At 42.0% G+C, this 13,837-nt stretch overlaps 1 protein-coding gene across 1 annotated transcript in view; it reads left to right on the forward strand.

The window, feature by feature from the left end:
• TEX10 (testis expressed 10) overlaps nt 1–13,837 on the forward strand; it is a 266,061-nt gene that overhangs the window by 157,098 nt on the left and 95,126 nt on the right. The window contains exons 8-10 of the mRNA XM_063922654.1: nt 1,412–1,589; nt 3,442–3,530; nt 4,403–4,536. Coding sequence (XP_063778724.1) covers nt 1,412–1,589; nt 3,442–3,530; nt 4,403–4,536 — 401 coding nt within the window. The remainder of the gene's footprint in view (nt 1–1,411; nt 1,590–3,441; nt 3,531–4,402; nt 4,537–13,837) is intronic.

Consider the following 13,837-nt stretch of genomic DNA (forward strand, 5'->3'; position numbering starts at 1 on the left):
GTCTATGGGCCTGAAATTGGGGTCCATTAAGGTTCAAATTTCGGCTCTGTCAATTTTCTTCCAAAAAGAACTAGCTTCAGTCCCTGAAGTTCAGACGTTTGTAAAAGGGGTACTGCATATACAGTCTCCTTTGGTGCCTTCAGTGGCACCTTGGGATCTCAATGTAGTTTTTGGGTCCCAAAAGTCACATTGGTTTGACCCACTTAAATCTATGGAGTTAAAATATCTCACAGGAAAAGTGGTCATGCTGTTGGCTCTGGCCTGGGCCAGGCGCGTGTCAGAATTGGCGGCTTTATCCTGTAAAAGCCCTTATCTGATTTTCCATTCGGATAGGGCGGAATTGAGGACTCGTCCTCAGTTTCTCCCTAAGGTGGTTTCAGCGTCCACCTGAACCAACCTATTGTGGTGCCTGCGGCTACTAGGGACTTGGAGGACTCCAAGTTGCTAGACGTTGTCAAGGCCGGAAAATATATGTTTCCAGGACGGCTGGAGTCAGAAAATCTGACTCGCTGTTCATCCTGTATGCACCCAACGAGCTGGGTGCTCCTGCTTCTAAGCAGACGATTGCTCGTTGGATTTGTAGTACAATTCAGCTTGCACACTCTGTGGCAGGCCTGCCACAGCCAAAATCTGTTAAAGCCCATTCCACAAGGAAAGGGGCTCATCTTGGGCGGCTGCCCGAGGGGTCTCTGCTTTACAACTTTGCCGAGCAGCTACTTGGTCAGGGGCAAACACGTTTGCTAAATTCTACAAATTTGATACCCTGGCTGAGGAGGACCTGGAGTTCTCTCATTCGGTGCTGCAGAGTCATCCGCACTCTCCCGCCCGTTTGGGAGCTTTGGTATAATCCCCATGGTCCTTACGGAGTCCCAGCATCCACTTAGGACGTCAGAGAAAATAAGAATTTACTTACCGATAATTCTATTTCTCGTAGTCCGTAGTGGATGCTGGGCGCCCATCCCAAGTGCGGATTGTCTGCAATACTTGTATATAGTTATTGTTACAATAACATCGGGTTGTTTATTGTTGTGAGCCATCTTTCAGAGGCTCCTCCGTTTTATCATACTGTTAACTGGGTTCAGATCACAAGTTGTATGGTGTGATTGGTGTGGCTGGTATGAGTCTTACCCGGGATTCAAAATCCTTCCTTATTATGTACGCTCGTCCGGGCACAGTATCCTAACTGAGGCTTGGAGGAGGGTCATAGGGGGAGGAGCCAGTGCACACCACCTGATCCTAAAGCTTTACTTTTGTGCCCTGTCTCCTGCGGAGCCGCTATTCCCCATGGTCCTTACGGAGTCCCAGCATCCACTACGGACTACGAGAAATAGAATTATCGGTAAGTAAATTCTTATTTTTTACATGACAATATTTATACTGAATATCTTATTACCCAATATGTGTCCCCTAGATTCAGAAGAAGGGGTCCTTGTGCTTCTACCAGAAGATTTGCAGTTGAAGTTGATACAGCTGTTGTACTTTCTTCCTTTTTTGTCATCTGATTTGCTTGTTCGTTTGAGTCGGTGCTGCATTACTGAAAGGTTGTCATCTAATCTTGTGTCCACGCTCATTGGTTTATTTCATGTCAGGTGAGTTACCACATTTGTCTTCTGGAGTAGATTACATTTTGGCATCACGAACCACTTCTATTGTGTGAGCATGATCATCAATTTATTAGTGGTAAGGTTTCTGTCTCTCTGATGGAATATATTTACATGCATAGATCAATTTAATACCAACATGTTTATTTCCTAAAAGTCTGCTTTCATTCTTCTTCATGGAGGACACGGACTTAAGACCATGGGTATAGGTTGGTAAGCTGATCCGGGCACCAAACAGTTAAATTCTTCTCTGAGTCAGGAGATCGGGTCCTGTGCAGCTCCGTTCACCTCCCTACCCCTCCACCCACCTCTACTCTACTTTTCATGCATTGGTTTATGACATTTACATGGATAGCAGTACTGTTAATATCGCAAAGATTTCTCTGAGATTGTTCATTGTATTCATTCTTCATTTATGGGATAATACATCCTATTTACTTGGATTATAGGTGGACTGACACTATTTTATTGTGTTGTGACTTATCCACTCTCTTTATTTTAATATGCCACTTGGATGCTTTACTATTGCTATGCATATGTTTCATTCTTGTGCACACTGTATAATGTATATTTGTGGTGCTTTACGCAATTAAAATTTTATTTGAAAAAAAAAAATCTTCTCTGAGCACACCAGGCTCCCTCTATGCCCCACCTCCGGCCACCATTTTTTTTTTCTGTTTAGTGCCCAAGAGCGGGCACGTTTTGGATTGGCTCCTGCCCCTTTTTTCTTTTCGTTAATTTCCGGTTTTGGACTGAGTAGACGGGAGGGCAGTGCCTGCAAGCCACTCTGCGCCAGTGACTGGAGCACTAACAACCGAGTCATTGCCCTCGGCTGGAGCTCCTGCAGCAATAACGAAGGAGCTGCAGCCAGTACACTGAGGACAGTTATGCTGGCTCCCTGCTTGCTCATATAACTCAGCTCTTGCCCTGGCGGTGCTGGCAGTGAGGTCCAGGTTTTTTCCGCACCCCCACTAAACCGCCAGGGTTACTGTTGGTCACAGGACCCCATCTAATAGCGGCCATTACCCTGAGGTTAGCGCCAGACAGTGTTAGGCTGACCCCTCTTTTAAAAAAAATAATAATCAGTTTGCTTCACTGCTTTATGACCCAGTGAGCTTCATGCATTGCTTTGGTTCTTATTAACCATCTCACTGGACAGGAGTTCAAATTGGTATCACCACTCTGTCCCAGGAAGGGGTGAGGCATGATGACATTATTGTGGTGGGGACACAAGGGTGTAATTGAGCTGCACCTCTTTCAGAGGTGCAATCTGGCTGCGTGCACAAAGCATTACAATTAGTCATACATGCATAACAAGTCTTCATTTCCTTTGGGGTTTGAGCCTATTCTGCATATCAGTGATGTGAAGGGCAGTCATTCCGATCCCTGTCTGCTAGAATAATTATCAAATTATTTGTGCTTTTGTTGACTACCTGAATTCAATATTCCTTTTCTGAAGTTGACTGGATTTACATGCAGGAAAAAGTTTATGGATTAATACACTAAGCTATTAAAATGTTTTACACACTTAAACTGCTTTAAAAATTATTAAAAATATACCTAAGAAATGACTGCTGTCAGTGGGATACACTAGACTCAGAATAACTGACAAATATTGTAGGAAAAAGCTATAATAAGTTGAAGATTGCGGTCTTTAAATCATAGAATGTTTTTTGCAATGCAAATAGCGTGGTGTTAACCAGTTTTGTGGATTCTGAAAGTACTTCTTGATTGATATTTTACATGGCATAGTTTTCATTGGTGTCATTCTACCCATAATATGAATCTGAGTGGTATATAGTGACTCTTTAATAAAACCACCATGCCGAATTTCTTACAGGTCTTCTTTTGGAAATTGGTTGAGTCCAGCGCCCGATATTACGATGTATGATGTGGACTTTTTTAGTTTTTTGTTCTCAACACTTATAGGTAAAGTATGTTTTAATTATTATTATATTGTTTATAATTAGTAACGTAGATTTTTTTTGTTGTAATGTTCTAAATTGTCACTTTAAAAAGAACCGGTTAGTACATGTGTAAGTATAGTATTTGTGCAGGACTTACTGTACCTTGTTCCTGAATCTCTTATTCCAAAATGTAAATTTGATTTCATTGCTTTCCCTCTTAGTTCTGTTAGTAGTGTACTGTCAGGAGTTCATAACATTTGTGATGATCTTAATATGCAGCTCTCATAAAGATTGCTGTTAGTCACTTGGCATGTTATTGTTTGGGGGGGGGGGGGTTTCTTTAATGATTGCAATGTTAAGGTTGGATGCAATTTATTTTTTTCCTTTCATTATTTTTTTTCTTTCAAATAATTAGCAGTTCATTATACGGCTACTTTACTTACAAAGCATTACTAACATCCTGACACGTGCTCTTCTCTTCTATCTCTCTTTATCATATTAGTTTATTTATTTATGCATAATTGGCAAATAGATATCCAATTACATTTCCTGGAAATCTGTATGATCGTTTTTGGATACAAAAACTGATAAACATAAATTTATCTTTCACATTTTTAAGGATGGAAAACTGCAGAGGTCTTTAGATTGGGAAATTGACCCGCATAAACAGATTTAGATTTCGGTAGCATTTACAGATGCAAACACTAGAAAAAATGTGAGGTTCCCATGAAAGCCATACACCTTGTTACAACCATAGCCAAATCTGTGGTTTATTTTACTAATCTATTAATGCTAATTTGCACTAATAGAAATGTACTGGTAGAATTATTGCAAACAAAACTTTTTGCGTGTATATATACACATGCAATTTACTTTTTGATTATTATTTTTTAGGCTTCTCGGCAGAGAAGTTGGCATTGATGCAAAGTAATAAAATAAATTCTCGAGTAAGCAGAACACGGGTCTCGCGTATCTGCCTGTACTTGACAGATCAGTCATACTTTGCTCACCATTGGACGGTGACACAGGTAATTTCATTAATTTAAGTAACTGATTTTCTTTTAGAGGATTTAAAAATAATTATTTGTCAACATTTCAATAAGTAGAAATATTGGGTGAAATGTAATAGGGTGTGAGAATCAGAAAGTGAGAGATTTTGGTAAAATTCTACAGTGTGGTTTTTGTTTTTTGTTTTTTTAAGTGGCAATCATTTACATGGCAAAACCAGGTTGATTTTGCCATGTAAATGATTGCTACTTTAAAAAAACAGGAGAATTTTACCAAAATCTCACTTGCTGATTCTCACACCCTATTACATGTCCCCCATTATGTTAAATGTATGATGCTGTCAAATTGCCCTTAAAAGTTAATGGTTAAGTTGTGTGTTTGAAAGCTGCACGAGTAGCATAATTACGGGTAGATTTAGTTTGTACAGAAAATGTCTTCAGCTAATAGAAATACAGTGTAAGAAAAGTAATGTGTAAAAAGTAAAGCTATAAAAAATGTTATTATCCTTATATACCACAATCCTCTGAGATCCAGTCTGAAAAGATACATGCTTGGTTTTACCCACATTGTACATGCTGTGTTAGGTGCATGTGGTAGCATAGGAACATGCAGAGATTTGGGGTCCCTTGGCAACAGATGTGTACCTAAATGTTGTGATCGGAGGTTCATGCTTTTGTTTGCTGGACACTCATAGATTTTTAGTGCACTAGTGTTAGTGTCGATACAGGTCTGTCTGGTAAGAACTAGTCTGAATATGTTCCATTTGTAACAGCGTTCTTCATTCTCTCCTTAAGCCAGTCATCTGCCAAAGTCTGTATATATTTATATTGAATTGGTTTGGCATGCTAACACTGTTAATTTTCCATGTTCTACTTCTTGGTACTTAATTTATGGATAAAATATTTGATCCAACTTTGACAGTATGCTTACATATCTAATTTCCAGTGCAGGAGTCCTTACATATAAGAAAGAGTGGAATTTACAGGAATTGTGTGGTGAAACTGCTTCTCAGTGCAAGATTCAAGTTGTAGAATAAGAAGCATTTCTATGTAGAAATATGCAGCCACTGTTCTCTACTGTAGTCTTAAGCGTGCATTTACATATGTACATAGGATTGTGGTCACCGTACCACTGTAGTTCCAGCAATTGTTTAATAGTAGTAGAGTAAGATCAAAATCTCCATACACATTTCAAAGTGTCAAACATGTGTAGTAATCTGAAGATCTAAAAGTACAACCTGTGGCACACCATTATGAATCTATTATTCTAGATTTTCAATTACTGTGTCAGTGACACACTTTAGATTTACATCCATGTTCTAGGTTTCAAAACACCACAGTAAATAATCTGAATATCTTTTGCCTTTGTTCAGTGGATCTAAACTTAATTCCCTTTATAGTTTTACTTACCTATGACCAATGCAGTCAGTGGGGGAGTTCAGTTGATTATCATGCCCGATCTCCCATCTAAAGTGGGGGAAATAGGTTTAGGTTTGGAGCACTGCCTTTGATAATGGCGTTCAAGATGATTAGCAATCCGTCTGGCCAAGCGCGTTGCACTAAACTCTTTTTGAGGGAAAGTTTGGGGTGACTGAAGGCACAGTGTATGAGGGCATGGTTGTTTGGGTGACTGAAGGCACAGTGTATGAGGGCATGGTTGTTTGGGTGACTGAAGGCACAGTGTATGAGGACACATCTGTAGCCTTAATCTTTTTCTAGATGTCAATAAAATAACTCAGAAGTGTGTAATATGTATTAACAGTGAATAAGTAATTACATAAAATAGAATATCCCATCTGGCATGCAATTCACATGCTTAGTTGTAATTTTATTTTTTTATATTTTAATTTGCATAAACCTATCCTAGGACATACTGCTACACATGCTTATCATTTCAGCCCTAGGCTGATTCAAATAGACAAGTTGCATGCAATGTTGCTAATTGCAAAATAACAATATTTTTTTTTGCCTCTGGTTCTTTCATTTATTTTAAAAGCTCATGTCACCCTAATGAAAAACAAATTGTGTTGCCTGATTTGAATGATGTATTATCCACTTTTCAATGAACACATTTCCATGACATTGGATAACAGGCAGTAAAGAGAGAGGAGAGGCATGTACTGCAACAGTATTTTTGTCGCCACTTTAAAGATTAGGGATGATTATCAGTTTTCCTTTAAAAAGATGACATCTTAGAAGTTAGTAGGGTGGCAGTAGCCTTGGCAATTACAAGGGTATTAAAATCCTGACCCTTTGGCTGCAACAAGGGCAATTTCACATGCTGGATTGAGACTGAAAATGGGTGCGACCATGCATATCGGTTAAACTCTGGGTTATGTCTTACCAGTAAAGAAAGCACATCCCTACAGTGGAACAAGTGCAAGTAAATATGTGGGGTAGATCGGTTTATATAAAATGTCATATACACTCTGTATCTTTAATACTACTGGCTATTTATATACCTCCACCATATTCACATGATGTCCTCAAAAAAGCTGCGGAATTTATAGCAAATGTCCCTGATTCCCCGGTGGCCAGTCTGGTGGATTATAATAATACCTTGGATCATGCTTTAGATCGGCTAACTGCCTCTAGGGAAGCTCCTAGGCCGGGTGGTGGATCGTTTAGGGCACTTGTAGAGTGCATGGGGCTGATTGATGTCTGGCGTTATAAGTAGTGATGAGCGGATTCGGTTTTACTCGGTTTTACTCGGTTCTCAAAACCGAATCTTATTGGCTATCCAAAACACGTGACATCAGTGAACCAATAAGATTCGGTTTTGAGAACCGAGTAAAACCGAATCCGCTCATCACTAGTTATAAGTATCCGAATGTTAATACTCCTGTTTTTCGCTTAAACATTCTGCATTCTCCAGGATAGATTTGTCCCTACTGTCCCCTGAATTGATGCCTCGGGTACACTCAGTACCATATGAAACTAAGGGTATATCGGACCATTTTCCGATGACTCTAAATATGGGGGGAATGCGGGGACAGACTTTTTGGAAATTAAATCCGTTTTAGCTTACTCGATTAGGTTCAGGGGCTGAGTTAGAACAATTGTGGAAAGAGAGAATGGAATTCAATGAAGGTACAGCTTCACTTTCCATATTGTGGGATGCGTTTAAGTCCTTTTTACGGGGTACCCTAGTCCAGGCCGTGGCAACCTTGAAAAGGTCTTATAAAAAAGAGGAGATGGAGTTGGAGGCTTCCTGCTGCTCTCTTGAATTTTAGGGATGCCTGGGTACTTGCTCAGAAGGAATGGAATAATTTATTTGGTTGATAAGGCGAAACATAGACTTCTTTTTGTTAAGCATTCTCAGTACGCTACTGGGGATAGGTCAGGTAGCTTTCTGGCTTGACTAGCCAAGGCTGAACAGTTATCTAACACTATTGTTGCAATTCATGGACCAGACGGTATAGTCTATAATCAAACCCCTGACATCTCTACTGAATTTGGGGATTAGTATAGCAGTTTGTATGACACTGAATTGGTTTACGCAGAAAGTGACTTGCAGACTTTTCTCGATGCAATACCTATGCCAACTTTGACTTCGGAAGTCCGTGATTATCTAGAATCTCCACTCACAGCAGATGTAATAGAAACGACCTTTCAAGCATTTCCGGGAGGTAAAGCTTCGGGACTAAACGGCATCCCTCTTGAATTATACAAGAAACATAGTGATTTTTATGTGCCTAGATTGTTAACACTTTTAATGGCATATTTGAATCAGACTCCTTACCTAAGTCAATGTCTGAAGCATTGATTATAGTACTACTAAAGCCAGACAAGGACCCTACAAGGGTCGAGTCGTATAGACCAATTTCCTTATTGCCCACTGACATTAAAATCCTAGCTAAAGTATTAGCAATTAGGCTTTTCTCTGTTATTTCCCAGTTAATACATGAAGACCAGACTGGCTTCATGTCTGGAAAGTCTATTATGATCAATCTTAAGGGCCCTACACACTAGAAGACGTGACCAATGTGAAAGATTAACAATTTGAAAGATGACCAATTTCCCTTGAACTTCCAGGAGTCTTGACAAACTAAATTGAGTGTACACACTAAGCAATTTTTCAAACAATTTGAAAGACGAAAGATATCTTTGGAATTGGCACCTTATTTACATATTTTAATAATTCGGGAGGCATTTCTGGGTGTATGGGCAGGGCTGTAGAAGGGGGAACCAATTAAGTTTTTTATCACCCACTAATTATATTTCCACTGTGCCACCAATGCAATTCAAAATTAATTAAAATATTATATATGTGTGTGTGTGTGTGTGTGTGTGTGTGTGTGTGTGTGTGTATATATATATATGTATGTGTATATAGTGTATACAGTGTATGTGTATGTATGTGTATATATATATATATATATATATATATATATATATATGTATGTATGTATGTGTATATATATATATATATATATATATATATATATATATATATATATATATATATATATATACACACAGAGAAAAAACCACAGCACTCACCACACCAGAAGCGGGGCACAGCTATGCACTTACCACTCACAGGGTGGGGTGCATGTAACACAGCACTCTCCACCACAAAAGCGGGGTACACAGCTGTACTTACCACTCACAGGGCGGGGTGCATGTAGCCCATGACCACATCGCTCTAATAAATACAAACAAAGAACCCAGCACTCACCAAAGTAAACTCACTTATCCTCAACAATTCAATAAATAAATGATGGGGGTTTAGTTGGTGGATTGGCCAATGCACGGAAGCCTGCATACCGATTTTCAAGGTACCCCACCTTCATGCAGGTCCTACACTATCACAGAGTCTTAAAACCTGACTACCTCACTGCTGTTACACAACTCATCTGCCTGCTAGATTTAATGTGTACCTGCCACAGACTTTATGGCTTTTAAAGGCACACTAGTCACCTATTGCACTGGCTCAAAGATGATTGCTAAGAAACAGCCGAGACAACTAAACCCCCATCATTTACTTATTGAATTGTTGAGGATAAGTGAGTTTACTTTGGTGAGTGCTGGGTTCTTTGTTTGTGTATATATATATATATATATATATATATATATATATTACACACATATACAAATGTGTATGTATGTATGTATGTATGTGTGTATGTATGTATGTGTATATATATATATATATATATATATATATATATATATATAGCAGTTGAAGGGTAACTGCCCAGGTATATATAATATATATATAATATATGCAGGTGTGACACTCCTGGCATCTGAGAAACTTAAATGGAGACATGCATGTTGAATGGAGTTCAACATGCATGTCTCCTAAGTTTCCCAGACGCCAGAAGTGCCACAGCTGCCTATCTACATACCTCCTTTTATGTATGGGCACCTGGTGCAGCGTATTTATTACAGGGAGAGCCGGACCTGCGTTTTCTATGTGTGTGTGTGTGTGTGTGTGTGTGTGTATATATATATATATATATGTGTGTGTGTGTGTGTATATATATATATATAATGTATGTATGTGTGTGTGTGTGTGTGTGTGTTTTTATATATTTTTATATATATTTATACTAGAGGAAAATAGCAGCGGCACTCACGGATTCAATAAAAATGTAGCAATCAAATGTGTTGGGAAATCGTCACAAGAAACCAACGTTTCGGGGTGTGCAGCCCCTTTGTGACAAAGGGGTTGCGCGCCCCGAAACGTTGGTTTCTTGTGACGATTTTCCAACACATTTGATTGCTACCTTTTTATTGAATTCGTGAGTTCCGTTGCTTTTTTCCCATTATAATTAATTTTTAATTAAGTTGGTGGCACAGTGGAAATATAATTGGTGGGGCAGTGGGTACATTGGTGGGTGCAGTGGATGGAGACACTGAGCGGTCAGCGGCTCCCGTCAGCGGCTCGGCTACAATGAAGCCGCTGGTGGGTAGGGAGCCGCTGGAGGGGAGACGCGCTGAACGGTCAGCGGCCTCAGATATGAAGCCTCTGGCGGGGAGGGGAGGCGCTGGAGAGGATGTGAGCCATGTCACATTGTGGACATCACTCATCGCGGCTCCGTACACACATGCCGTGATGAACGATGTCACAAGTGACATTGCTCACATTGAGCATGCAGCACCTCCAACCACCAACCTGCAATCAACGAGCGTGTGTGCGCGCATCGGTGATTGCAGGACCATACACACTAGATCACAGGTTCTAAACTTGGTCCTCAGGACCCCACACGGTTCATGTTTTGCAGGTCACCTGCGGATTTTTAAAATGTGACAGTTGGTGATACACACTGCACCTGCTGGGTGACATGGAAAACATGAACCGTGTGGGGTCCTGAGGACCGAGTTTGGGAACCACTGCACTAGATGATGTGAACGATATATCGTTCACAATCGTCTGTATTGGCCATATTGGTCCAAAAAAATTGTCTAGTGTGTATGGCCCTTTAAGAGACATTTTACACATCTTCAGGTCCCCGCAGGGATGCTCATACTTCTGTTGTTGTTTCCCTGGATGCCGCTAAGGCGTTCGATTCAGTGGAGTGGGCGTTCCTGTGGGGTGGGAAATGGAGAAATTGGGAATAGGCCCTGGTTTTATTAGATGGGCAAAATTGATGTACTCTGATCGTTCTGCTAGACTCAGTATCGGTCAATGGTTTTATTTCCTCCTTTTTTCCGTTACACAGAGGGACTCTGCAGGGATGCCCTCTTTCCCCCACCCTGTTTGCCTTGACGGTGGAGCTGTTAGCCAGTCTTATTCGCCATAATAGTGATATCTCCAGGTTTGTTCTGGGTTCAAGGGAAGACAAGATCGCACTATATGCGGATGCTATACTGTTGTTTTCTCTAACGTCCTAAGTGGATGCTGGGGACTCCGTAAGGACCATGGGATAATAGCGGCTCCGCAGGAGACTGGGCACAAAAGTAAAGCTTTAGAACTACCTGGTGTGCACTGGCTCCTCCCCCTATGACCCTCCTCCAAGCCTCAGTTAGATTTTTGTGCCCGAACGAGAAGGGTGCACACTAGGTGGCTCTCCTGAGCTGCTTAGTGAAAAGTTTAGTTTTAGGTTTTTTATTTTCAGTGAGACCTGCTGGCAACAGGCTCACTGCATCGAGGGACTAAGGGGAGAAGAAGCGAACTCACCTGCGTGCAGAGTGGATTGGGCTTCTTAGGCTACTGGACATTAGCTCCAGAGGGACGATCACAGGCCCAGCCATGGATGGGTCCCAGAGCCGCGCCGCCGGCCCCCTTACAGAGCCAGAAGACAGAAGAGGTCCGGAAAATCGGCGGCAGAAGACGTCCTGTCTTCAACAAGGTAGCGCACAGCACTGCAGCTGTGCGCCATTGCTCTCAGCACACTTCACACTCCGGTCACTGAGGGTGCAGGGCGCTGGGGGGGGGCGCCCTGAGACGCAATAAAAACACCTTGGATGGCAAAAAAAAATGCATCACATATAGCTCCTGGGCTATATGGATGCATTTAACCCCTGCCAGAATACATAGAAAAACGGGAGATAAGGCCGCCGATAAGGGGGCGGAGCCTATCTCCTCAGCACACTGGCGCCATTTTCCCTCATAGCTCCGTTGGAGGGAAGCTCCCTGGCTCTCCCCTGCAGTCACTACACTACAGAAAGGGTTAAAAAAGAGAGGGGGGGCACTAATTACGCGCAGTATTAAAGATACAGCAGCTATAAGGGGAAAAACACTTATATAAGGTTATCCCTGTATATATATATAGCGCTCTGGTGTGTGCTGGCAAACTCTCCCTCTGTCTCCCCAAAGGGCTAGTGGGGTCCTGTCCTCTATCAGAGCATTCCCTGTGTGTGTGCTGTATGTCGGTAAGTTTGTGTCGACATGTATGAGGAGAAAAAAGATGATGTGGAGATGGAGCAGATTGCCTGTAATAGTGATGTCACCCCCTAGGGGGTCGACACCTGAGTGGATGAACTGTTGGAAGGAATTACGTGACAGTGTCAGCTCTGTATAAAAGACAGTGGTTGACATGAGACAGCCGGCTACTCAGCTTGTGCCTGTCCAGACGTCTCATAGGCCGTCAGGGGCTCTAAAGCGCCCGTTACCTCAGATGGCAGATATAGACGCCGACACGGATACTGACTCCAGTGTCGACGGTGAAGAGACGAATGTGACTTCCAGTAGGGCCACACGTTACATGATGGAGGCAATGAAAAATGTTTTACACATTTCTGATAATACGAGTACCACCAAAAAGGGGTATTATGTTTGGTGAGGAAAAACTACCTGTAGTTTTCCTGAATCTGAGAAATTAAATGAGGTGTGTGATAATGCGTGGGTTTCCCCCGATAACAACTGATAATTTCTAAAATGTTATTGGCATTATATCCTTTCCCGCCAGAGGTTAGGGTGCGTTGGGAAACACCCCCTAGGGTGGATAAAGCGCTCACACGCTTGTAAGGGCTCTACCCTCTCCTGAGATGGCCGCCCTTAAGGATCCTGCTGATAGAAAGCAGGAGGGTATCCTAAATTACACACATACTGGTGTTATACTGCGACCAGCAATCGCCTCAGCCTGGATGTGCAGTGCTGGGTTGGCGTGGTCGGATTCCCTGACTGAAAATATTGATACCCTAGATAGGGACAGTATATTTTTGCCTATAGAGCATTTAAAAGATGCTTTTCTATATATGCGTGATGCACAGCGGAATATTTGCCGACTGGCATCAAGTCTAAGTGCGTTGTCCATTTCTACCAGTAGAGGGTTATGGACACGACAGTGGTCAGGTGATGCGGATTTCAAACGGCATTTGGAAGTATTGCCTTATTAAGGGGAGGAGTTATTTGGGGTCGGTCTTTCAGACCTGGTGGCCACGGCAACAGCTGGGAAATCCACGTTTGTACCCCAGGTCGCCTCTCAACATGAGAAGACGCCGTATTATCAGGCGCAGTCTTTTCGTGGACAAGCGGGCAAAAGGTTCCTCATTTCTGCCCCGTGACAGAGGGAGAGGAAAAAGGCTGCAGAAATCAGCCAGTTCCCAGGAACAGAAACCCTCTCCCGCCTCTGCCAAGCCCTCAGTATGACGCTGGGGCTTTACAAGCAGAATCAGGCACGGTGGGGGGCCCGTCTCAAAGAATTTCAGCGCGCAGTGGGCTCACTCGCAAGTAGACCCCTGGATCCTTCAGGTGATATCTCAGGGGTACAAATTGGAATTCGAGACGTCTCCCCCTCGCCGTTTCCTAAAGTCGGCTTTACCGATGTTTCCTTCTGACAGGGAGACAGTTTTGGAAGCCATTCACAAGCTGTATTCCCAGCAGGTGATAATCAAGGTACCCCTCCTGCAACAGGGAATGGGGTATTAT

This window comes from Pseudophryne corroboree, chromosome 5, assembly GCF_028390025.1.
Source record: "Pseudophryne corroboree isolate aPseCor3 chromosome 5, aPseCor3.hap2, whole genome shotgun sequence".
NCBI classification, from domain to species: domain Eukaryota; kingdom Metazoa; phylum Chordata; class Amphibia; order Anura; family Myobatrachidae; genus Pseudophryne; species Pseudophryne corroboree.